General features: G+C 47.3%; 1 protein-coding gene across 12 annotated transcripts in view; it reads left to right on the top strand.

The window, feature by feature from the left end:
* Positions 1-26,766, top strand: part of TMEM164 (transmembrane protein 164) — a 159,915-nt gene that overhangs the window by 126,840 nt on the left and 6,309 nt on the right. For 11 of the 12 annotated variants that reach the window (XM_082447726.1, XM_082447722.1, XM_082447723.1 and 8 more), the window contains one exon: positions 2,473-2,551. In XM_082447726.1, the coding sequence (XP_082303852.1) occupies positions 2,473-2,551 (79 nt within the window). Of the gene's footprint in view, positions 1-2,472; positions 2,552-25,513; positions 26,451-26,766 lie in introns of those variants that run through there. The other variant, XM_082447729.1, reaches the window with a different exon arrangement.

A 26,766-nucleotide genomic window follows, 5' to 3' on the forward strand; every position in this document is an offset into this window, starting at 1 on the left:
ATTGCAGGCCAAGCTTGGCCACTGTGAGGGCGGGGATCACGTGAACGGGGAGGGACTGGGCCCAGCCCCCAGGTGGAGGGCAATTGCCCATCCTGCTGTTGCTAATGAGCTTCTATTACCACTCCCCTTGTTAACAGGGCCTCAGCTCCACTGCGCATCTCCCCTGCGCATCTCCCAGGTGTCAGGCGTTTGTGGGAGGGAAGGAGCGGGGCACGGGGTAGGGGAGTGTACAAGCTAAGAGTATAAACTCTGGAGCCGGACCGCTTGGGTTTGAATCCTGGCTCTGTCACCCGATGAGGTGTGTGCCCCTGGGTAAGTTATCTAACTTCTCTGTGCCTCAATTTCTCACCTCTAAAGTGGAGTTAATGGGAACAGTACAGGTGAATTAATAGGTGAACTGATAGTTAACAAAGCGCTTAATAGTTCCTGGCATGCAATAAGGATTCTACAAATGTTTGTTTTAGTAAAAATTTTTTTAAAATGTTTTTACAGCAGTCTTATAACAGCATAACTATTTTAATTTTACTGGTGCCGAAACTGGGATGGAGAGGTTAAGTGACTTGCCCGAGGCCACGGGGATATTCACTGGCAGAATCAAATCTAGAATAGGAATTTGGCAGCCTCGAAAGTCCTTGCTTGCGGCCGCAATGCTGAACTGCCTCCCGGGACCTGCCTGGTGGGGAGTTTGCTTTCTAGAAGGGCTGTGAGGGAAGGGAAAGCAAGTGGGCACCGTGAATCTAGGTGGGTAAATAGTGGCTGGAGTCTGAGACTTCCGCAAGGGGGATACCGCTTGGGGACCTGGCTGGGACCCGGGCGAGCCCAGTTCTCTGCTCCCTGCTGTGGGAGAGCAGCCTGGGTCCCTAGGCCCTGTTTCAGGGAGAGGTCTAGTCCCTTAGGCACCAGAGAGCTAAGCCTTCCCGAGACCTTTGCCTTCTTGCCTGCTTTCTGTGTGACCGCAGTCCAGTCAGTTAATTTAAGATAGTAGAGTGATCCCAGACCACGTTACTCTGAGGGTCCCCGTGGACCTCTCAGGCCTCCGAAGTTACCTCCTGCTGGTGGTTACCTCCACTGTGAAACCCCATGACCCTTTAAAGCTATTATTCCAGCGAGGTCTACAGAGACGCTTGGAACCTCATTTCTCTTTCTGGGATTTTACCTTTCCTTCTGTGAGCATAAAATAATAGTCGAGCATCATCTGGGTCCTTGGGAAATTTTCCTTCTGCGTGGGTTTTTATTTTCAAGAGCCAGACCGGTGACTCTGTCCAGGGTCTGCAGTCATCTCAGCTCCCATTCTGGGAGCTCTGCCATCTTTTGGTTTGGGCCCTTGGGTTCCTGGGTGTGGGGAGCCCAGAACTGGGTCCTCTCATGAGCTCACAGGTTTGGTTCTGTGCTCGTCCTGTTGGACACAGTGAGGCAGCTGACCCTTGCCCTGGGTGTCCTTGTTTCTCTGGGCCTCCCCTTGGCCGGGGTTGGGGGAGGTGTGTGGGCGTGCGTGTGTGTATCTGTGTGTGTGTGTCTGTGTAGGGCTGTGTAAGCCCCGGAGGCCAGGCCTCTTGCCAGCGGCTGCAGTTCTTTTCCCAAAATTGAGTTAGCCGCTCAGCTGTTTCCACTCTCCACCCACTGCCAAGCGCTGCAGCACGGTCCCCGTGCCAGGTTGAAAGCGCACTCTGCTTTGGTAATTTAGAGCTTCCATTTTGAGAGAGATGGGAAACAGGAGTGAATGAGTGGGCACGTTGGATGGAAGGAGGGTGGGGACATTCTTTTTGGCAAGCCACGCCAGAACTGGCCCAGCTGCTTGGTCTTCACCCAAAATTAGGGCTAACCCTGGACTGACCCCAAGTATCCAGTGGAGAAACTCTTTATTCTTGGATCTAGACCTAACCAGACCTGGCAATCAATATTTTTTAATCTGCAAAATGGGAATAATAAATCCTACCCCATATGTTCTTCATGTCAAATGAGAAATAAGCTTTTAAGTAGGCCATCAGCTACTCACCAGGAGCAGGAAGTGACGCAAGCTTGTGTTTCTCCAAGTATATTTCTGCAGAACACTAAGTGCTATTTTTTTTGCAAAGGCACTGGCTAAATAAGTTTGGGCCACACCGGATAAACAGTGTTAAGCAGCCTTCTTCTTTGCACAGACCCCACAGGTCCTTAATCTACCACTAATATACATGGTGAATCTCCAAGGGGATAGATTGTAGGTAACATTTCTTAAACTTTTCGCCAAACTTTCTCAGTGGAGCAGTTTTCAAATACCGTCTCTGCAAAATACACTTTGGAAGATGCCAGCGTAGGTCATAGGCATATTCATTTCATTCTTTTTTCTCTAATTGCGAAGGGAGTTGAACTGGTTGAAGTGCGTGGGGTTGCTAAGATGTGGGTCCTTGGGAGCGAGGGCGTTCAACTTCAGAATCTGTTGGAATGAGTATTTCCTGCTCTGAAACACCTCTCTCTCTCCTGTCCCTACAGCTCCCCTTTGAACTGGAGATTTACTACATTCAGCATGTTATGCTCTACGTGGTACCCATCTACCTGCTCTGGAAAGGAGGTAAGGCCAGCAAGCCCCGCCCCTGTGCCATCCCGACACCTAGCCTCACCCTTTCGTTTGGGGCCCTCACAACCTCTTGGGTGCCTATCAGGATCTTGAGGTGCTGCCTGGCCGGGTCTCTGCAGACACCAGGCAGTGGGAAAACGGGCACGGATGAGGCCCGCAAAGAGCCTGCTGGCTTTCCAGAACCATCCTTTGTGTGGGTGAGCTCGGTGCCACTGACGGCCTGTCCTAGGGCCGGGGCCTCGGGCTCTTCGTCCGTGGTGGCGTTGAGTTTTCACGGAGCCTCACGCACTCTGTCACTCGTTTCTGCTTGTGCCTTCTCCCGGCCTCAGTGTGCAGCATAGGGTAGAAGAAGAGAAGGACCTTGTGCTTTTCTCATTATACCCATCCTCTCAGAACTAAAAAAGGTATCGAAAGGGGCAAGAAGTCTAGAAACTGGGATTATGGGATTGAGGGAAGAGGCAGGTGAAAGAGCAGTGGCCTTCATGGAAAACAAAGCATCAAAAATCTTCATTTGATCATGAAGGGAGAGATCGCCAACCTGGTCAGGAAGCTGATCTCTTTGTGACCTCACAATGACCCTTAAATGATCCCCTCCCTCTATTGTGTAGTAGACAAACGAGAAGGGGAGACTGGCTGTGAGAGCCCCCTTCTCGAAGTTCTGACCTTCCCAGAAGGCCCTGTACCTGGAAATCATCCTCTTTTAGTCATAGCCACCAGCCTCTCTGTCTTGGTTGCTGGGACTTTTCTGGGAGACCAACCTCACCCCAGGCAGCAAGGGTTTCATTTCTATCACGTGAAGCCACATGGACCCTAAAACCCACTGGGAGATCGTTTGGAAGTTGTGCTTCCTCTAAGTCAGGAATTCTAGCAAATCTTAAGAACTCCTGGCACGAGGGAGCCTCAAGGACCAGTCAACCAGGGGACATGCTGGAGGATGGGAACTGTTGCTCTCCATGGAGTCTACTTACAGTCAAGGATCCCTGGTTTCTGTCAGTTAGGACTCTTCTTAGGACCTGTCTCTAAATATTCTTTGACGCTGTCTTTACCCTGTATAGCCACTTGGGGTCTCACACTGTCAAAGAGCACTTCCTTTTAATTTGCACTAAACACACACTTTTTCCCCACTGAGCTTTAAGAGAGGTCTGACGTTCCAATATCTAGGTGACCTGGGCCATTTCTCAGGTCTGTCCCCTGTGGCACAGGAAATAGCTTCCTAATAATATGTTAAGTCTCAGAGATACACTCATTCTGAAGGGAACCAGGCAGGAAGCTGTCCCAGGGCTCCAGGGCCCCACCACTCATGGTTCCTGGTTTCTGAGGTGTGGGATGCAAGTTCTGGCCAAATGTGCATGGCTATTAGTTAAACCTGTTTGTGCTCTGAGGTGCCATAAAAGTCTGTCAGTTGGCCGAGCCAGAGTGGTCTGACACGGAAAATACCCAGTAGCCTCTACGTCCCCCGCCTCTTCAAAAAATCCCACCATCTGGGAAGCTACACTTTCTAGAAGTGGCTGATTCCACTGCAGCCTTCTGTTGAATCTGTTGCTGCACTGTTTGGGGGAACTGAGCTAATAAGGAAGTAGGGATTCCAAAGTCTTAGTTCCAGTTTACTTACTTGTTTACTGTGAGTGAGTCTTTCGCCTCTCCTCTGGTGCCTGGCCTTGAAAAGAGGTTGTAATAGTAGTAACAGTAATGGCAACCACAGTGTAGCTATCAATGCCTACTTTTTATTGAGCGTTTTCTGTGCAGGATACTGTGCTAGGCATGTTTTGTGTATGTTCCCATCACAACTAACCCGGTGAAAAATCCTCCTTCTACAGAGGAAAAAAAAAAAAACAAGGCTCGGGAAGGTTAGGTACCTTGCCCCGCAGCTTGGATTCAAAGCCTGGCCTTGATTCTCTCACACACCATGTTGTCCTAAAAGACAGATGTGTGTCTCCTGACCACATCAGGCTGGGAATCAGCCCTCCAGCCCGCCCTGCTTCAGCCAGTCACTCAACACAGACAGGCGCACCTCATTTTATTGCACTTTGCTTTATCGTGTTTTTTTTTTTTTTTTTTACAAATTAAAGGTTTGTGGCAACCCTGCATTGTCAGAGGATGGTTAGCATTTTTTAGCAATAAAGTATTTTCTAATGAAGGTATGTCTTTGTTTTTTTAGCCATAATGCTATTGCACACTTAATAGACTACAGTATAATGTAAACGTAACTTTGATATGTGCTGGGAAACCAAAAAATGCATGCGGCTCACTTTATTGCGCTATTCGCTTTATGGCCATGGTCTGCAACCAAACCCGCAGTAACCCCGAGGTGTGCCGGGATTTGTTCAACACCTACTATGTGCAGAGCATTTGTGCTAGGGAATCAGACGAACCAGAAAGCCCCAGTCCTTCCACAGGGAGTCCCTGTCTGAGAGAGAAGACAGACAGGTGTAATACAGCGTGACAAATGCAACTGTGAGAGCGTGATAGGATTTCTGAAGCCTTGTTCGCTTTCCCTACTTTACCATTTCTGGGCTCTTGTGTGCTCTTGGCTTCCTTTCTGGCTCTTTGCTGTCATCTGCTGTTCACCTGGGGGAAATTATGAGCACATAGAGGAAAAAAAAAAAATCTGGATTTCCTGAGGTTGGTTTTACCTTCACGTGAGCCTTGGATGTAGGCCTTGCAGAGGGGGCGTGGATCTGGAGTGAACAGTGGGAAGAGTATTCCGTGAAAACCAAAAAGCTGAGAGTTTGGGGCTTCTCTTCCCTAATAAAAGTCTTGTAATTTTCCAGAAATAGCTGGCTCAGGAGTTTTTACCCAAGGCCAGACAGCTGTCCTTCAGGTACCTCCCATGCCCGGGAACCCTGTTTCCCTGAAAGGCAAGGTCCTGCTTCTCCTGTGGTTTGGGGGTGTCTGGGGGGTTCTGAGTGGGAATCTCATCCCCCCTCGTTTCTGCAGCCCTTCGGCACCACCATAGTAAACGTGACCTCCCCTGTCCACACTGCTCTGTTTTTCCTCCAGCCGGGCTCTTTATTTCTCTTTCCTTTCCTCCCAACTCTGACTTTGGCCGTGTGCAACCCCACCCTTACCCCCAGCTCTTCACAGCACACAAAGTCCTCCCAGCTCTTGCCTGAAACTCCCTCTAACGGAGGCTGTTCTCTCCGCTTGGCCCTGTGTGCCGCGCGGCTCTCCACTGTCTCTTCCAGACCACTGTTTCGTCTCTGCCTTCTGTGACAGTGCTTTCTCCTCTACCATCCTCTCTTTTTCACTACCACCACCACCTAAACCTCTTGGTCACTTCTCCCACATTCCGCCATGCCTTTGGCCCATGGCTCTCTCACTATTTTCATTACAACTCTACATCCTGAGAGCCTTCCGGTGAGGACCACTCATCCCACCCCCAGCTTCTCAAGGTTCGGGCTTCTCAATTGCAGTGACTTCTGCCTCCCCTTTAGCCACCTGGCCCTTGCTTTCCACTAGAACTCTTCTATCTGAGATCATAAGCCTTTAGGTCCTTTTCTTCGACCCAAATATCTACTCCTTTCAACCTCTCCTTTTCCCCAGTCAGCTTGTGCCGCTATGACCAATTACTGGAACCTTCCCTTCACCAGCTCCGAGAGTGTCTCACTCCCTTGTCCCTTCCACTGGGATTAGTGTCTAATCCCAGTGTCCAGTATTGGTGTACTGAGAGAATCTCTCCGGTCATTTGGATTTGGGCTGCAGAAATCCCACGGTCTCTGTTATAATTGTGCTCTCAGCACCATCGCTCGCTTGTTTTCTGTCTTTCACCGGCTCCTCCACACACAGCCCTGAGAAGTCATGTGCCAGAGCTTTACCGCCCTCCCCAAACTTCCTATCCAGTCTATTCAAACTTCCAGTCCTCTCCACTTTCAGTAGATGTTCTCCCAACAAATGACTGGGGAAATAGAGACTTTCCGGTGGGAGTTTTCCCTCAACTACCTCTCTCCACTCGATAAGCTTCTTTTTTTTTTTTTTTTAAATGGCATTTTATTTTTAAAGTTTTTTTTGATGTGGACCATTTTTAAAGTCTTTATTGAATTTGTTACAATACTGCTTCTATTTTATGTTTCGGTTTTTCGGCCACGGGGCATGTGGGATCTTAGCTCCCCGACCAGGGATCGAACCCGCACCTCCTGCATTGGAAGGCGAAGTCTTAACCACTGGACCACCGGGGAGGTCCCGATAAGCTTCTTTAACCCCGCCCATCCTTAGGTTCCTCCCTCCCGTCCTGGAGGGAGTGCTGTTCCTCCTGCACATGGCTGGTCCCACACCCCGGTGTGGTTGCCTCGCATCCCTTCCACCTCCTCTGGAACCTCATCCCATCAATAAGTCCCTTGTTTATCTGGATTTTCAATGCTTCACTACTGGCTTTTCGGTCTTCCCTATTCTAAAAAACTTTAACTCCACACAACTCCATCCTTCATCCTCCCTGTCAGCTAAGCATCTTTAAAAAATAGTCCAAACAATATTTCCTGAATTTCAGTTCTTTGGACATCATAATTGTTGCCTTATTCATTGTAATCACCTGTATTATTATGTATGTAATATTTGATCTGTTGATTTTTCTTTTCCTAAAATATATTTGTTTTTAAGAGAAGCCTTATACTCTGTGAAATCCTGGATTCAGTACACTGGTTATCTATTTTAATACACCTTAAATATGTAACTTCTAAATTAAAAACAAGATGTTTATCTGTTTACTACTTGAAATCACCTCATGAATAGGACATAACTTTTTTTTTAACATTTTTATTGGAGTATAATTGCTTTACAATGATGTGTTACTTCCTGCTTTATAACAAAATGAATCAGTTATACATATACATATATCCCCATATCTCTTCCCTCTTGCATCTCCCTCCCTCCCACCCTCCCTATCCCACCCCTCTAGGTGGTCACAGAGCACCGAGCTGATCTCCCTGTGCTATGCGGCTGCTTCCCACTAGCTATCGGTTTTACATTTGGTAGTGTATATATGTCCATGCCACTCTCTCACTTTGTAGGACATAACTTTGAGTGACTCTTGTCTGCATCTGATGAGCCCTCTTTTTAGTTACGTTTCATTCATCAGAACGTTGCCATCTGATGTCTACCCACACTGCCCACCTCTTCGTGGAAACAGCACTTCTAAAGATTACCAACAACTGTGTGACCAAATCTAATGGCTGTCTCTCAGGCTTCATCCTGCCCGCACTCTTTGCCAAGTTGGACATTGTTGAACACTCCTTTTTGGAATGTTCTACTCTTAGGGCTTGCAACATCCACCCCCGCTCCCGGCTTCCCCACCTCACTGACCATGCCTTCCCAAGTCTCCTGCAGGAGTTTTCTTTCCTCTGTCCTCCGAGATGTTGATTTCCCCCAGAGTTCTGTTCTGGCCTCACCTCTCGCTCTGCTACTCCCGCATGGTCTCATGTGCTTACACAATTTAGCCACCAGTCTGTGCAGTGATGGCCACCACATCACCCTGTGCAGCCCGGAATCTTAGGAGATTCCTTTTCATGTTGTTAACTCAAGCATGTCCACCTGAATATCTCAAGCATACTCAAGATATGCTTGATACTCAAGATATAATATCAAGACAGTCAAGATATCATAAGCTCATCTTGTCTGTGTGCACTCATTATCTTCCCCATCAGCTCTGCTTCTCTTCCTGCGGCTTTTGACAGATAGCACCACCAGTCACCCCAGGTAGAACCTGGGAATCATCCCTACCCTCTCATCTATTTCATCCATTCATCTAACACATAACGTCTTCATCCGTTTGGGCTGCCATAGCCAGATACTACAGACTGAGTAGCTTTTAAACAACAGAAATTTATTGCTCACAGTTCTGGAGGCTGGGAAGTCTGAGATCAAGTCACCAGCATGGTCACCTTCTTGTGAGGCCCCTCTTCCTGGTTCCTAGCTGGCTCCTTCTCACTGTGCCCTCACATGGTGGATGGGATGAGGGATCCCTCTAGAGTGTCTTTTATAAGGGCACTAATCCCATTCATGAGGGCTTCACCCTCATGGCCTAAGCACCTCCCAAAGGCCCCACCTCCTAATACGTTCACATTGGGGGTTAGAATTTTACCACATGAATTTTCGGGGACACAAACATTCAAACCATAGCGACATATGTACACGTGCCCTCTTTCTGCCAGCCTCTGCACTGGCCATTGGGGGGCCCTGATGAGCGAAAATAAGACCCCACCCCTTCCCTCATAGAATTCATAGTGTAGCGGGGGGAGCCAGATGTGAATTCAGTAATCACACAAATGGACGTATAGTTAGAACTGAGCTAAGTACTCTGAAGGAAAGGAACATGCTTTTATGAGAGCCTAGAACAAAACAAGCTGACTTAGTATGGAAGTTCTGCGGAGAGTTCCCTGAGGAAGTGACATTTCAACTGAGATCTCAAAGATGAGTAGGAGTTTACTAGGTAAGTGTAGGATTAAGGGAGGTGAACCCTTGCAACTGGACAAAATGGCAGATATGCCAGCACCTCAGCAGGAGGGAGAACCGGAGGGAGGGCAGATGACCCTGGGCCTGAGGGGCAGATATGGAGGGCTTTGTGGTCAGGGGTTTGGCCTTTATTCTAAGAACTGTAGAAAGCCAGTGAAAGTTTTAAGAAGGGGCATAGCATCAACTTGTTTTTCCTATTGATTCTTTTCTTGTGTAATTCATTTATATAGCTCTGTATCTAAGATACAGAAAGCCATTGTGTGAAAAAACACCTTCCCACCCCTTCCCCCATTCACAGCAACAAGTCCACAGGTTACCACCATTGTTGTTTTTTGCATATCCTCCCAGAATTTCTCTTTTTTTGTATATATAAGTAAGTTTTAAAAATATTTTATTTTCTTCTTAACACACACATCCCCAAATGGCATGCCACACAACTGTTTCGTTGCTGTTACTATTTTGCTTAGCAATGTGTCTTAAAGAGCTTTCCAAGTAAGCCCATAGGAAGCTTTCTCATTCACAGCAGCATGTGTTCTGTTGGGTGGATGATAAAATACAGGGTAATATAAATGGCAACACTTTATGTAGCACTGTGACGTGCCATTGTTTCAAGCTCTTCCCATATGTTAACTCATTGAATCCCCACCACAGTCCTCTCAGGTAGGTGTTACTGTTATCTCCATTTTACAGATGAGGAAACTGCTGCTCAGATAGTAAGTAGCCGAACCAGGATTTGAACTCGGTGGTGCGGCTTTTAGACACAACACAAAGCTACAACACTCTACTGTAATTTATTTATCCCATCTCCTCTTGATAGACATTTAGGTTGTTTCCAACCTCTCACTAATATAAATAACACTGCACTGAACGACCTTGAACCTATGCCATTTTGCAGGTGTGCAAGTGTGTCTAAAGGATAAATCCCCCTAAGTGGAATTGCTGAATCAAAGAGGATATGCATTTGTAAATTTGATGGATATTTCCAAACCCAGAAAAGTTAGACCAATTTAAATGTTCCTTAGCAATTTGGAAGAGTGTCTGTTTCCACACAGCCTCACCAAAAGAGGCTTTTGGCTTATTTCCAACCTTTCCACTTTTTGCCCATCTGATGGGTAAAACCAATGGTTTATTGATCTAGTTTTAATTTGAATTTCTCTTACCTTGAGTGAGGCTGAGCCTCTTTTTACATGTTTAAATTGGCGTTCGATTTCCTTGTCCTTGAATTATGTGTTCCTCTCATGTGCTCATTCTTCTCATTGTTGGTTTTTTTTTTTTTTTTACAAAATTAAATCCTGGGAGCTCTCTATCAATAGGAGTTGGCCCTTTGTGTTTCGACCTGCAGATATCTTCCCCACTTTTGTCATTTGTTTTGTAACTTTGCTCATGATTTATTTTTGCCAGGTAGGATGTTTACATTTCCATGTAATGTATCTATTATTTTATGGCTTCCGAATTTTGAGTCATGGGTAGAAGGCCCTTCCCTACTCCAACGTCATTAAAAAATATATCCCATATTTTCTTCTGCTGTGTTAGTAGTTCCATTTATTTATTTATTATTATTATTTTTTACCTTTAAGTCTTTTATCCACTTGGAATTTATCCTGGTGTTAAAGGGACCAGCTTTATTTCCAGATGGTCTCTCATTTGTCCCAACACTGTTTATCAAATAGTCCGGCCTGATCAGATCTGCTTGTGGAAAAGATCGTGCCGGTGCTGTGTACAGAGATCACCATGTTCTCCTACTTTTACCTCCTAGATGGCTCTCACGGCCATCCCCTTCCTGCCATCTCTAGGGCCACAACCTTGGGCTGAGCTACCATGGCAGTTGGCTCTGTGTGATCTCCCTGCCCCCAGCCTCCCCCGCTCCTCCTAACAGCCCTTCAGTCCTGGCAACTCCCAAAGCTGTTTCTAAAGCCCGCATTGGCTCATAGCACTTCCCTGTTCGGAAACCTTCAGTGATTCCCCCTTGTCCCCAGAGCACTGTACTCCCAGGGGCACAAAAGACCCTGTGTGCCCTGGCCCTGCCCCTTTCCCTTCGTGTTCCTCCTTTCCTTGTTCTCTGCACTCTGGTGATACCCAAATCCTTAGGGTCCCCAGAGTTTACTGTGCAACTTTCATGGCTCTGTGCCCTTGAAAATGCCATGACTTCTGGCAGGAATACCCATCTCTAGCTTGTTGGCCAGGAAAGCATGCCTTCTTCTAAACTCACCTCTGCAGTCACCTTCTCCAGGCAGCCCTCCGAAACTATTCTGTGGCTGAACTTGTCACACTGCAGTGCAGGTGTCTGTTTACATGCCCGTCACTCTAAGGACAGGAATTTTTCTTTCGTTCTCGATATCTCAGGGATGAATGAATAACTATATATCCACACACTACGCATTGCACATATCCTGTTATACATCCTACAAGCTAACATTTATTGTGCGCTTTCCATGAACTGGGCACTGGGTAAGAGTTTTACAAGATGATCTTGATCTCACTGAATCTGCACAAAGTTCACTAAGACTTACGGGGTCCATGACGTTGGATGTGGGGGAAAAAAATCACGTTTTCATTTGCATTAACTCCAACTGAAATACAGCATTTCCTTCAGTTCTGAATCGCAGACAGCAGCCCACAGTTGCATTTGCAGTACTTGGCATGTTGTTGTTAATATAAATCACAGATATTTTCTACTGATTACAGCTGCTACAGATAATCTTGAAAAGTCATTTTCACTTCATCATCACCTCAATATTTAAAGACATTTATTATTTAAAAGTATTTTACTAACTGTATTTTGATAGTATTTTTTTCTTTTATAACCCTGTATCTTTTATTTTAGATATTTATATTTAAAATAGTTACTTAATATATAAATATAATATATTTAATATGTAATATATTTTATATATTTATATTTTAAAAGCTTTATTCTGAGAGAGGGCCCCAAACAGCCCAAGGAATCCAAGGTACCCAAAGGTTAGGCACCCCTGCACTAGAGTTTAAACTGGCATTTCAAACCAGGCAGGCAGGCGTCATGACCACACTGCATGTAGTTGCTGGATTTGACAGACTGTGGGTTCGAATCCTGGTTCTGGCGCTTGGGCTAGTGCCTTCATCTCTCTGTGTCTGTTTTCTCGTTTGTAAAATGAGGATTAGTAGGTGTGTTGTGAGGGGTCAGGGAGCTCATATATGTAGAGTATACAGAACAGTGCCTGACGCATGGTAAGTGCTGTGTATTGTTGTTCTTATTATTAACCACTTAAACTGCCTCTCGTTAATTTCGCATCTGTCTTCCAACTAGACCGTGGGCTCTTGGGGCCAGGGTTGTACCTTGCTGACTTCTAAAGCCACAGGCTTGCAGATACGAAGTGCATGTTTGTCAGTGGATTTAACACTGCTGACGCCCCTCCTCTTAGATGCCCGTTTCTCCTTTGAGCCCCATGACACCTTGGGCTCCTCTCTGCCCTGCCTGCCCCAGAAATCCTGGCATTCCCCATCTATAGATGCAGGCCCGAGAAACACCACAGGTACTTTAGGTTAAACATCTGCAATCAGCTTCCTCAATTCCGTGCTCCTCCTTCCATCCAACCTGCTCTTCTTCCTCTTCCTCTATTTCTTATCTTAGTGGCTCCACCAACCATCCAGTGCCAAAATCCAAGGCAGCTTCCTGGACCCCTTCCTCTGCCTCATCCCCTATACCAATCGGCCCAGAAGTTCTGAGGATCCAAATTCTCTAAATGCTGGCCAGTTTGGCCCCCACGCCCCTGTCTAGTCCGGGCTCTCAGCCTCCATTGCTGGGACTAGTACTTTGATTCTTCTCTCATCTCCCTGCCCCCTGATTGCCCCTACCTCCCACCCAGTCTCTCCTGCACCCAGTCTCCAAAATACCTTTCTAAAGAAAGCAAAGCTGATCAGAATTCACTCCACTGCTTAAAATTCCCATACAGGATGAAGACCAAACTCCTTTACGTGGCATTCAAGACTGTTCACAATCTGACCCTTGCCTTTCTCTTTGACCCCATTTCCCATCACTTAAGAGTTCAACTCCATTACTTTTACCCTCGAAGTCATACCTGCGCCCCCCTCTCCCCCGCCCAATACACAAACCAGCTTCTCTACTCGGACCTGGCAAACTCAGCGTCCTCCTCTACAAGTTAGCTCAAAGGTGCTACGTCCTCTCTGGATCTGTGTCTGACTTGCCTAGGCAGCCTAAGGCACATTTTCCTGGAAGTTCCTTATACTTTTTATATTCCATATCTAATTGTTTATCTGTGCTTTGCCACTAGGTGGCAGTCTCGTCTTTTCATCTTTTCAGGAGATGAAGCTGTATTGGGTCGGCCAAAAGGTGTGTTCAGGTTTCGTTCGGGTTTTTCCATAACATCTTAGGGGAAAACCCGAACGAACTTTTTGGCGAACCCAGTAGAATTAAAATCATATTTTATCGTAATTTAAATTAATAATAAATCATTAAATTAATAGTGTTTATTATAATTAAGATGCTGTAGGAGCAAGGGAGAGGATGAAGTCTTCTGAGACCACACGAGTTTGGTCTGGGTAGCTGTGGGCGGAGGGATTAGCTGCCCCTAGTGCCTAGGGAGCACAGAAGGAAGGAGCATATTTTAAGGAGGAAGGTGATTTTACTTGAGTTTAAGGCAATTCTAGGCTCTCCAGGTTGAGATGTCCAGGACGCCATTGAATGGAATGTTCTGGAGCTGTTCAGGGGAGTCTGGGCTAGAGGCTGACTTCGATATCTTTGGTATAAAGGTGATGGATATAAACATGGGAATGATGAGATGATCCAGGGTAACCGTGTAGGTGGGGAGGAAATAGAATTTTGAAAAAGGCCTTGTGGGACATGAACCTGTAAACAATAGACAGGAAGAAGAAGGTAAGGAAATTGTAGGAATGGTCAGAGCAACAGAGGAGTGGCTAGTTGTTCTGGAAGCGAAGGCACTAGAAATTGTCATCAAAGGACTAGTGATCTGGAGTGCCACATTGTTTCAGAGGGCTCCAGGAAAGTGAGGTCATTGGAGATGCGGGGATGGGACAGAAGCACGTAAGGGCATTAAGGAAGGAGGGGTGAAGGGCCTTGCAGAGTCGAGGGAGGGGTTTCTCTCCCCTGCTTTCCCCTCTTCCCCCTCCCTCTCTGCCCATGGCTTGGGGCACGTTCAGGTGCTAAGATGAAGGCCGGTCATGAGAGGGCACGTTGAAGGCACTGGGAGAAAGGGGAGTGGATGAGTTAGGTGATGACAACCGCTGAGAATGAAAGGGCTTGATGGTAGACTGAGAAGGATAGTGACAAGAGGAGTAAGTGCTGTGGGAAATGAGAGAAGGAGGTAAGTCTAGACTGTCCCAGTGCTGTCCAGTGGAATGTTCTGTGATGCCAGAGGTATTCTATATCTGCTCTGTTCATCGTGGCAGCCATGAGCTCCAGGTGGCTCCTGAGCAGATGAAGTGTGGCTCGTGCGGCCGAGGCACTAGGGCTGGGGAATTTCGAATTTAACTTGAAGGAACATGAATTGCAGTTGAAATAGCTGCTGCTATGTTGGACGGCGTAGCTCTTCTTCAACCTTCTGGTTGGTGGCCAGCACTGAGGGGACCCCTCCTGAAACAGATTTCCTTGCATTCTTCCAGTACTGGTCTGTCCGGTTACCCCATTTTCTCCAGGAGGGCTCAGCAGCCTGAGTGCAGAAGCAGAACATCTGGCTTGAGGGATCCATTCAAGGTTGGGGCTTTGGAAGTAAGGTCAGTGGTGTTGAAGATCCAGAAGGCAAGGGATGTTCGGGGCAGAGTTTTGGTAACCATGCCTTTGGGTTTCTGACCAAGGGTGGGTCACCCAAGGAACAGTAAGAATGAGAAACAGAGTGCCGCTTTCATATTAGCTGAGCAGGCACCCAGGACCTCAGTGTAGGCAGGGCTGGGCTAGAGCTTGCAGCTTTGGTCTGGACACCTAAGTGAGCTTCCTGCTCCGGATCCTAAGAATCTAAGGTGGCCAGATCTGTAGAGCAGGCCTCAACTTATTTCCCACCCCGTCAAAGGAGCTGAGAAGCTAGGGTAGAGAGGAAGGTGAACAGGCCTGGGTGCCCAGAGAGACAGGTTCTTCTGAGATGTGCATGATGAAAAGTACGTGCTGCCCATTATGAAGCTAGACTACCTGGTTTCAAATCTTGGTTCTGTCGCTTAGTAGCTGTGTGACCTTGGCTAAGTTCCTTAACCTCTCTGTGCTTCAGTCTCCTCATCTGTAAAATAAGAATAATAGTACAGGTGACTCTTGAACAACGCAGAAGTTAGGGGTGCCGATGCCCTGCACAGTCAAATGTATAACTTTTGACTCCCCCCCATACTTTAACTGCTAATTGCCTGCTGTTGACCAGAAGCCTTACCGATAACGTAAACAGTCTATTAACACATATTTTGTATGTTATATATGTGATATACTGTATTCTTACAATAAAGTAAGCTAGAGAAGAGAAAATGTTATTAAGAAAATCATCAGGGAAGAGAAAATACATTTACAGTGCATATATACGTATTTATTGAACAAATCCACGTATACGTGGATCTGCATAGTTCAAACCCGTGTTGTTTCAGGTTCAGCTGTACTTCCTCAAAGGGTTGTAATGCACATTAAATGTCTTAATGTATGTAAAGCGCTTCTAAGAGTGCCTGCCCTTTAGTTCGCACTATATAAGTTTGCTGTCGTTAGCATGGTTTCTTCTTGCTAATGTGTCAGGACTCAGCCTACAAACCTATGAAACGTGGTGTGCGCGGTTTCTTCTCACGTTAGCAAGCTAGGGGATGAGCTAGTAAGTGGGGAGGTAGAAGTGTGGGGCGGGAGGGATGAAGAGTGCCCTATGCCCACCAGGGAAGAAATCCTTGTGGGGAGGAAAGGGGCACCAAGGGGTCGGAGGTCACGAGGAAGTCCACAGGCACGTGCACGGTAGGAATGAGGATGTGAAAGCTGAAACTCTGGGCAGCTGTGGTCAGATGCTCCTGTCTGAGGTGGGGCAGTTGGCGGTGCTGACCGAAGCCAGTTGTGGGGAGCGAGGTTTAGTAGAGGTGCAGATCGGCAGAGTCGACGAGGTTCACCGGACCATGAGGTTAGGGTGTTGGCAGTGGCGGCCGCGTGGATGTTGAAATCACCCAGGATGCTGGCAGCAAAAGGCCTAATGTGGAAAAGGAAGACTGCGAGCCCAGTGAGACTGACCTGGGATGAATCTGATAGTGACCTGGAGGACAACGGGCGACAGTGTTGAGGGAGAGAAGCTGAAGCTTGAAAGAAGGAGAAAAGAGAAAACATCTAGAAGCAATAATGGGGGCTTAGAGGACCTCCCCACCCTCAACCCCCTACCCGCCACCCCTCCCCAAAAAAAGCTTGCTGTGAGAAAGAATAGTTCCTGCTCAGAACAGCCAGAGGGAGAAGAAGTGTCCTCAGAGGAGAGCCAGGTCTCCTTAGGGTGAGGAGGTGGAAGGGCCATTCCGTGCAAGGGCGGCAGGCACAGAGGGATTTGTTGCTGGTAGGGTCGCCATCGTGGGTTTCCATGGGTTTCCAGCGGGACGGCTTGGACGGCAGCCAGCTTGAGGACCTGCAGGGCTGGTGGTGCAACTCCCCACTCTGGGAACTCCCTTTTCTCCATCCCTGTGGGGTCTTTTTGGTTGGTTTTTATTTAAGCACGGTTTCTTAACCTGGGGTCCACAAATAGGAATTAAGGGGTCCATTAACTTGGATGAGAAAAATAATCACATGTTTGTTTTCACTAGCCTCTAGCAGAAACGCAGCACATGAATGTAGGTATGAGCCATGCCTGCGGATCTGTTGTCAGTAGCAATCGCAGATGGCTTCCTATCACGTTACAGCCGTGGCAGACAGCTCAGAATACTGTTTATGCTCATCGCCGCTTTGAAATTACGGTAGTTGCCTAGCTCTTATTATTAAACACATTAATAAAGAAACGTAAGTACTATATTACAAATCTGTTTAAATATTTTGATAACCGTGTTTTAACGTCATTGGCTTCATTTATAACCCTTTGCCTCTTATTTTATGCATATAAAACCTTGTTCTCAGAAGGGATTCACCAGTGTCCTCATGTTTCCTGAGGGGTCCCTGCCAGGCACAGGAAAGCTAACAAGCCCCACCTCCAGGCTGCTTGGAAACCCCTTTAGGTTCCACTAGAGGGCGCTCTTGTTTCAGACTTGGAGAACAGTGGACTTTTAGGCTTGACCCAGGTGACAAGGTTGTTTTGAAGTCCAAGCAAATCATATGTCCTTTGGGGACACCTCAGGAAACTGGGGTGTAAGAACCCCAGTGTTGTTTGATCCGGGCAAGCCACTTCTCTCTTGAGTGGGCTTTACACTTACCTCCTGCAGGATGCGGGCTGGGACACAGCCCCCGTGCTAGCTTCTAGGACAGTTAAAGCCAGAGCACTTCGGCCTGTGATGTCCCCAAGTTTTCATACCGACCTCAGTTCCAGGTGGTGCCCCCTGTTTCTCTCCCACCCAGTGTTAACCCACTGCCCCACTTGTCTGTCTAGCTTTAGGATGCTGGGAAGGTTCTCTTTCACTGGCTTCCCAGTTCCACTTTGCTGGGCAGGCGAGGGGCAGGAGAAAGGATAAGGGACTCAGGTAGATTCTGAAGGCTCCTGATGGGTTAGGGGGTTAGAGGGAAAAGCTGGGGAGTTTGAGAAATTGGCCCAGGGCTGATCCCTGTGCAGGAGGGTGGGTAGGTGAGTTTCTGAAGACTGTGGGATTTTCGCTGCTGAAGAGGAAGTATTTGGAGCTCAGGAGTGCTTTGTGGGAGCAGGGAATTAATTCAAGTATTTCCTGCCTTAATTTTATCAGCTTCCAGGAGATACTGCTCCTCATGCCAGACCGTGGCCCCTGTACCGGTAGCTTTCCCCGGACCTCTTGGTACCTCTTGCAACTCCAGAATTCCCCCTAAGGCAGTGTGGTTGGAGGACCTAGCATCGATCACCTGAGGTGCTTGTTACTAAGATGGAAATTCTGGGGTCCACCCAGATCTCCTGGATTCTAGTCTCTGGTGCAGGGCCCAGGGATCTACATTTTCCATAGGTTCTCTAGGGCAAGGGTTCTCAAAGTCTGGTCCTTGGACCAGCGGCAGCAGCCTAACCAGGGAACCTGTTAGAAATGCAAATTCTCAGATTCCTGATTCTAGGCCCCCCTTCAGACCTACTGAATCAGAAACTCTTGGGTGGGACCCAGCAAAGATGCCTTTTAACAAGCCCTCCAGGGGATTCTGATGCCAGCTCACGCTTGAGAGCCACCCCCCAGGGGATTCTGATACAGACTGAAGGTTTAGCCTCATTGCCTCAAATGATCCAAGAGCTGGCTCCCCCTTGCTGAAAGCTCACCAGAGACCCAGCAAGTACTAACTGTAGACCGTGTGTGAGGCACGCGGGGGGGTTATGTTTAGTAGCACTTTTCCCTAGAGTATCTCTGTGCTCCTTTAGCTTTTCTATCCCTACGATGCTCCTGCAAGGAGCAGAGAGCCTGAGAATTCCCTGCCAGCAGGACTCTGCCGCTTAGAGGGGTTTTGATCCACACAGGTGGTCACACGGCAACTTGAGAAGAGCAGAAGCTGGGACCTGGGTCTCTGGACTCCAGTGCTTGTTTGCTAGGCCAGGTCCACCTCTTGGAGTCTTTGCTAGCTCAGGGACCTCACTCTGTGTGCTTTTGGCAGAGGGCTGGCTCTCTGATCCTCACGGATGAAGGTGGGTCTTTACGTTGCCTTAGCCGTAGGCTGGGTGGCCCAGTCGGCCTCCACTAGGCAGTTTGAGGGTGAAGCCTGGCCTGAGTGGGCTCTCCAGCCCCTCAGGATAGAAGGTCAACCAGGTGGACCTTCCACATGGACACCCAACTTGGGACAGCCTTGTACATTAAGCAGACTAGAGGGTACAGTTCACTTGATCCAATGCCTGGATGAAAAGCAGCCTGACTTGGGCCTGCACTCAACAGCTGAGGATGCGAAATCACACATCTGTGGTCGCGTTGGGCTTGCACCACCCAGAGCTCTGTCTTCCGGGTAAATGAGGGTGTCTCATTTAGAGGGCACCAAAGATGGGATGGCATTGTTGTCGGGAACTAGACTTGTCATTCTCCCCCTGTACCCAAACCTGCACCTTCTCCGATGCTCCCCATCCCACTGAGTGGTACCACCACTCACTCATTACCCAGGCCAGGAATCTTAAGAGAACCATTGGCTCTTCACCACTCCCACCACATCCAGTCAATCTGATCTCCTGATCATTTCTCAAATTCATTCCTACTACTTCTATTTTATTTAGTTCACATCGGATCATCCCTGACTTGGTCTATTACAATAGCCTCAACACTGGTCTCCCTGCCTCTAGTCTTGCCCTATTTCAATCAGCAGCCAGATGGGGAGCTCTATCCCTTACAATGTAAAGTGTGATCTGAGGACCAGCAGCACCTGGGAGCTAGTTAGAAATGCAGACGCTCCGGCCCCCACCCCACACGTACTGCATCAGAACCCACCTTTTAACAAGATCTCAAGATGATTTGTAAAGTCCAAAATATCTAATGTTGCAAACAGGATTCTTAAAGAACTGGCCCTCGTCTCTTGTTTATCCCTTTCTCCCACATGGTAGTCCACTGCTACTGAACTGTATAAAGTTCTCGAACATACTGGGCTGCTCACTTCATCCTTTTAGCGAATATGTATTGAACCCCTCCTTTGTGTCAGGCACTTGCTGGGGACAAGCAGCGAGTAAAGCGGATACGTACTTTTGCTTTCATGGAGCTTTCAATCTTTTGTGGCAGGAGACAGTAAAGAAATAAGTACATAGAAATAAGTAAAATATATAGTAAGTCAGATGATGTTAAGTGTATAAAGGAAGAGAAAAAGCATGGTAACGGGTATAGTGTTGCTGAATGGGTGGAGAGAGTAAAGGAAGGCCTCACTGAGAATGTGACATCTGAGCGAAGGCTTGCCAGCTTCTGGATATCTGGGGGAAGAATACGCCAAGCAGAGAAAATAACGAGTGTAAAGACCCTGAGACAGAAGTGTTTCTAGAATATTCTAGCAATAGCAAGTATGTCGGTGTGTCTAGAGCCATGTGAAGGAAGGGGAAAGTGGTAGCAGATGAGGTCAGAGAGGTGATATAGGTGAGGGGCAGATCATATATAGGGCCTCATAGACCATTGTAAGGACTTGACATTTTCTTCTTAGGGAAATGGGAGGCCATTGGAGGCTTTTGAGTGGAGGACTGACATGATCTGAGTTAATCTTTCAAGGGATCACCCAGTTGCTATGCTGAAATTAGACTCTACGGGCACAGGATAGAAATAGGGACACCTATAAGTAATGTTTGCAATAAAAGAGGAAGGAGATGCTAGTGGCTTGGGCTTGGGTACGAACAGTAGCGGCAGAGAAATGCCATTGGATTCTGGATACATGCTGAAGGCACAGCCAACAGGATTTGCTGATGGATCAGATGTGGGATGTGACAGAGAGGAGTCAGGGATGACTCTAAGGTTTTTGACCTTAGTAACTTAAATGAATTACCATTTATTGAGATAAGGAAGACTAGGAGAAGGGGTTTTGTGCTTGTTTATTGCTTTTTTGGAGGGTCGGGGAAGGAAGTGCTCTTTCAGTTATCTAATGTTGTATAACATCCCCAAAACTCAGTAGCTTAAAACAATGACTTATTATTTTTCACAGTTGTGTCGGTTGACTGGGTCATTCTTTGTCATGGACTGAATGTTTGTCTCCTCCCCTGAAATTCCTATGTTGAAGTCCTAACCACCCCCCCCATGTGATGATGTTTGGAGGTGGGGTCTTTGGAACGTAATTAGGGTTGGATGAGGTCATGGGGGTGGGGCTTTCGTGAATGGGGTTAGTGCCCTTATAAGAAGAGGCCATAGAGTTCCCTAGCCCCTTCTACCATGTGAGAACATGGCAAAAAGATGTCTGTCTATGGACAAGGATGTGGGTTCTCACCCAACACCAAGTCTACCAGTGCCTTGATCTTGGACTTTCCAGGCTCCAGAACTGTGAGAAATAAGTTTCTGTTGTTTAAGCCACCCAGCTTATGGTATTTTGTTATGGCTGCCTGAGGTGACTAAGACATTTGTTTTTTCTACTTACTGGTCCTGCTTGGGTTCAACTGGGACAGCTGGGATAGCTGGGCCTCTCTATCCACAAGGCCTTTCATGGCATGGGGGTCTCAGGGCAGCATTCCAAGAGGGCAAGCCCCAATTCATAAGAGATTATGAAGCCTCTGATTGTATCTTTTTGATGAAGTCCCATTGACCAAAGCAAGTTCCCTGGCTGAGCCAGATGGGCCACATGGCCAAATCATCGTGGGAGAGGAATACATAAGGGTGTGGATACTGGGAAGGTGTGATTCACTGGGAGCCAGTACTGTAACAATCTACCATAGGAGCCAAAATCAAAAGCTGGGTTTAAGAATGAGATGCCCACTTAGATATCCAAGTGCAGATATTGAGTAGACTGTGAGCTATGTGAGCCTGGAGTTCAAGGCAGAGGTCCAGGCTGAGATGTAAATGTTGGAGTCATCAGCACGCAGATTGTGTTAAAGCCATGAGATTGGTTGAAATCACCTAGGGAATGAAAGTATTTAGAGAAGAGAAAAGCTCTGCGTTCTGCAACCTGATCCTCTCCATCATTTAGAGGTCAAGGAGATGAGGAGGAAGCAGTAAAGGAGACCGAGAAGAAGCAGGCTGTGAGGCAGGAGGAGAACTAAGACAGGGGCATCCCGGAAGCCAAGTGAAGAATGTTTCAAGACAGAAAGGGTGCATAAGATGAGGCCTGGGAATTGGCCACTGGATTTAGCAATGAAAAGGTTATTTGTGACCTTGATGGGAGCTGTTTTGGTGGAGGGAGGGGTGGGGAGGTAGGCACGGAAGCCTGATTAGCTCGTGTTGAGAGAGAATGGGAAGAGAGGAATTGTAGACAGCGGAATATAGACAAGTGCTGTCCAATAAAAACATGTAAGCCACATATGTAATTTCAAATGTCTTGGTAGTCACACTAAAAAAAAGGTAAAAGAAATGGGTGAAATTAATTTTAATAATATATCTGATATTTAACCCACTATATTTAAAATATTATCACCCCCAAATAATTAGTATAAAATTATTACCAGGATATTTTACATCCTTTGAAATACAGTAGTGTAGTGTACACTAGTAGCACATCTCAATGTTAAACAGCCACGTACGGAAGTGGCTACCATATTAGGCAGGGCAGGTATAGACATTTCTCTCAAGGAGTTTTGCTGTGAAGATGAGCAGAGGATGAGGAGCTTGCAGGGGCGAAGTGAGGTCAAGTGTGTGTGTGTTTGTTTTAGAATGGGAGCTGTTACAGTATGTTTAGTTTATATGCTAACGGGAATAATCCAGTAGAGGAGAACTCGTCGATGTAAGAGAAAGAGGAAAGCGTTTCTGGAGTGATATTGAGTAGGTGAGAGCGGATGGGATTGGGATACAAAAGGGAAGGCCTGCCTTGGCCGGGGTCCTGGGCAGTTCATCCATGGGAACAGGGTGAAGGCAGAGCACATTGGGCACTGATGCAGATAAGTGGTTAGATGTGATCATGAGAGCTCCTGGAAGTTTTTGATTCGTTTTTTCTCAGTGAAATAGGAATCAGGGTCATCATCTGAGAGTGAGGATGGGATAGAAGTGTTGAAGATCTGAGAAGACAGAAGACAGTATTAAATTGTGGCCTGAGAGAGTGAACGGGCTGGGGAAGTGTAATGACTGTCTGGCAACGTGAAAGATGCACTTGAGGTTTGTGATCACGAATCTGATGTGAGAACAGTCAGCGCGGATGTTTTTCTCCAGCCGTGTTCAACTGTGTAGGTGCCGGCAAGGCGGGGGAGGAGGTTGGGACTTAACCAGGGCTGGGGTTTTTTCAAGATGAGTACGGGAATAATGAGAAATGCCATGAAGTCAAAGGTGTATGCCAGGGATAATTCGAGTGATGGGCCATGGAATTGAAGGAGAGAAGAGGGAGCCATGAGGGACAGCAAAAAAGATGGGAGGACCAATGGATCACCGATTCTGGGGCGGGGGTCAAAGAAGTGTTGGGGTCAGGGTTAGAGGGGGTCAGCTGGAAAGATAGAAGTGGTGGGTGAAGAGGGAATGCTTGACTTAACGAGGGGCTGCAGATATTCATAGTTATAAGGTCTCAGGCACAAGCTTGAGAATGACTGGCTGAAGTGAGACGGGGACAAAATCATTGAGGAGAAGAGGCCAGGGAGCTGAGAGGCCAGGGTACTGGAGGGGTCATGTTAGGCATATGTTGAAAAGATCAAGACATAAGATGGGGGTATTTTTGAAGAGAAAGGTACCGAGCCAGGTACTAATATCCCTGAGGAATATTAAGGACCATGACCGATAGTCTGTAGACAACTGTGAAACGGAAGGGTAGTGGGTTGGAAATAGCAATGCAAAGAAAGAAGTTCCCTACTCTCCCTATACGGGCCCAGGGGGAAAAAAAACCAGTGACTACTTCAGAGGGCTAGAGATGAAGCAGGCTCCTTGTGGGGAGAGGTAGGTCAGGGAAGAGCATAAAGGATGAAGGGGACATTCAGAGAAGTGATCGAAACATTGGGAATTTGGCTAATGATTTCTCTGTGACTTTGCATATCCTGTTCCCTTTTCCTGGCATTCCCTTCCTTACCTTGTGCACCTGGAAAGCTTTTCTGCAGTTGTTTACAGCCCAGCTCCTGCAACACTACTTTCCTGAAATTGCTACAGCAAAGATCACCAGTGACCAGCATGTTGCCAAACGCAGTGGAAGTATTTGTCTTTACTGTACCTCTACAGAGAAGCGTGTTCCCAGTGGAGTTTTCCATGGATGGGAATGTTCTTCCTCCGCCCTGTCCGATATGGTAGCCACTAGCTGTGTGTGGTTATCGAGCACTTGAAATGTGATGGGCTACTGAGCGACCAGATTTCTAATTTTATTTCATCTTAACCCATTTAAATGTAAATTGCCACGTGTGGCTCGTGGCAGTCTTTAATCTTGTCTTCTCATGTATCTTCTTTCTCCTGGCAACTGTTGCTGTTTTCCAGGCTCTGTCCTTGGTCCTTTAATCTCATTCTGTGGACTCTTTCTTCCGTGTTGATCTTATCCATACCCCAGTCTCTGTTTCTGGGACATCTCCCTCTTCTGAGCTCTAGACCTGGACTTGCACAGCCTATTGGAGACGTCCGTGTGGGTATCCTATAGGCATTCAGTGTCAGCATGCCGCCAACCTGAACTCTCCTCTCCCCTGAATCGACTCCTCTCAGTCACTGAACTCATAGACCTGGGAGTCACCCTAGGCGCCTCCTCTGTGTCCTACGAATTGCCAGGTCATCCATCTCTGCAGCAGCATCCGAACTGGTCTTCAACCTTATCCCTCTCCTGTCCATCACCCACACTGCTGCCAGAGCAGTCGAGCTAGCTGAAACAGAAACCTGACCTTGCACTCCCCTGTTTCAAACCTCTCAATGGCTTCTCATTGTGAAGAGGATAAAGGCCAAGGTCCCGGGCACGGCGGACAAGGCTCTTCATGACCTGAGCCGGTCTCTCCAGCTTCATCTCTTGGCACGTGTCCCCTGCCACTTGATGCTCCAGATACACAGACCTGCTTGGGATTACATGCAAATGGCATGCTGTTTCACGCCTCCACACCTTTTCCCAGGCTGTACCCTGCTGCCCGGAATGTCCTTTCCTTCTTTTAAGCTCCTGCTCCCATCTCCTTCTTGTTCTTCAAAACTCACCCAAACTGTCATGTTCTTCAGCCCCCCTTCCTCAGTGTCTCCATTACTTAGTGCGCTTACCTTATCACACCATCTCACTGCTCACGTGTAAGCTGCAGGGTAGTTCTGAAGGGCAGGGCCTGTCTTGGCCTCCATATCCCCACTGTCTAGCATGGAGTTTGCCCAGCGTGCAGCCAGTCCGTGTTGAATGAATGGCTAATATGTAAAAGTGAATGAGTTGAAGGGAGCAGGAAGAAGATTGGAGAACAGGATGCCGTCCTGCCCCGTCTCATCTCCTTGGTGTAAGCGCTTCCCGGGTGGGATTAGAGGATGAGAGAAAGGGCCCTTGGGAGAGGCCTCTGGGGGTCGGTCTTGGCTGCTGGTGGCACAGTTGATGTCTCTCCCAGCACTCATAAAACTTCCTTCTGGCAGAAATCAAATTCAGAAAAAGCTATTATCTCGGTTTCCCCCTACCTTTAGAGCTGAAATGCTTCTATCCTCCTGGGGTAGAAGATGCTAGCAGAAAATGTCACATTTATTTTTTTCTTAAAGTAAAAAAGAAAAAAAGTTTTATGTGTTTAATTTTTCTGGAAGTGCTTAAGTTTCTATTTTCTCTTAAAAGAAAACTGGTTTTTCACTGAGATTTTCCCAAGGGCCACATCCAGGTATATAAAAAAAGAATGATGTGCGTTTGCATACAATTTGCATAGATCTGTGTAGACTGGGTCATCTATTCTCATGGTGCTTTCTTTTGTTTTCTTTATTTTTTCAAAGAGATTGAATATTTGATCACCTTTGCAATGAAAAGAACCAACAGCAGTGAAAAGGCAGAGGAAACCACAAAGTCCCCCTTCATAGAAAAAGATCACCTCTTTACGAGATTCCTTTTCGTCTTCCAGTCTTCTATGAGATTTTGGATGGCTGTGGTTGCCATGATAAAAATAGCAGCTGCCATCTGTATGCCAGGCTAGCTGCTGTATTTACTTTTTTTATATCTCTTATTCCACTCAGCAGCCCCGAGAGATAGACGTTGCTACAGGAAACAGGCTTAGAGGGATGGCACAGTTTGCCCAAGGTCACCCCTCTAGGCAGTGACAGAGGCAGGACTCAAACCCAAGGCTGTCTGACCCCAAGGCCTTTGTTTTAAACCACTAAGCTGTATTTTCCATCACTGATGTACTGTTTGGTGTTCTGTCATTTACACCTGCCATCACGAGCCAGGGACTTTGCGACACAGGTATATAGTTTGTCTGGTTGTTATTTGAATGGCAGTGGACTGTTGCATAATACTGAGGTACCAGAGTTTACTTAACTTATCTCCCCAATTGGTTTGTTTCCAGTGTTTCAATAGAGTAGGTAGCGCAGGTGTAAATATCTTTGTGCAAATAAGGGCCATGTGTTGGGTGTTTGAGGTATTCGAGGGTAGTCCTCAAAGTAGCATTGTTGAGCCAAAGGGTTATAGTTTTATAGATGCTCCAGAAAGTCTGTCCCATTCATTTCCCAAGCAGTGATGATTTTTTGAGTGCCTACCGTGCATCCGGTGCTGGAGGTGAAGAGGTGATTCAGAAACGGCCCCTCCCTCAGAGAACTAATTGTCTTGATGTGGGACGGGTGATGTAACACAGAATGAATGGTCCTGAGGTTGCAGTGAGAGCACTGAGAAACGTGCCCCTTGGCAGTGCCTGAGCGTTCCTTTCCCCCCATATAGAGGGCAGGACAGGGTTCAGGGGCTTTAGGGGAAGGCGGGGGAGGGCTGCTGAAGTCTGGCTGAGGATACTTCCCCCTCTGGTCCTTTTTTCCCCCTGCAGCCACCACCAGGCCCATGGGGTCTGTCACTACTGCCCAGCTGCCACCAGGGGGAGCCAAGCAGGCTGGAGGGAAGGGACACCTGGGGAAACCTGCTCAGGGCTCTAAGCACCTGTCGGTCCTCCAGGTCCCCTCTTCCCCTTTACGTCCCCAGCAGTCAGGGTGGCAACATGGTACCCAATTCCCACTCATCCAGCAGACAGGAAAGTGCACACAGTATA

The sequence above is a fragment of the Balaenoptera physalus genome (assembly GCF_965194825.1).
Source record: "Balaenoptera physalus genome assembly, chromosome: X".
Classification (NCBI taxonomy): Eukaryota; Metazoa; Chordata; class Mammalia; order Artiodactyla; family Balaenopteridae; genus Balaenoptera; species Balaenoptera physalus.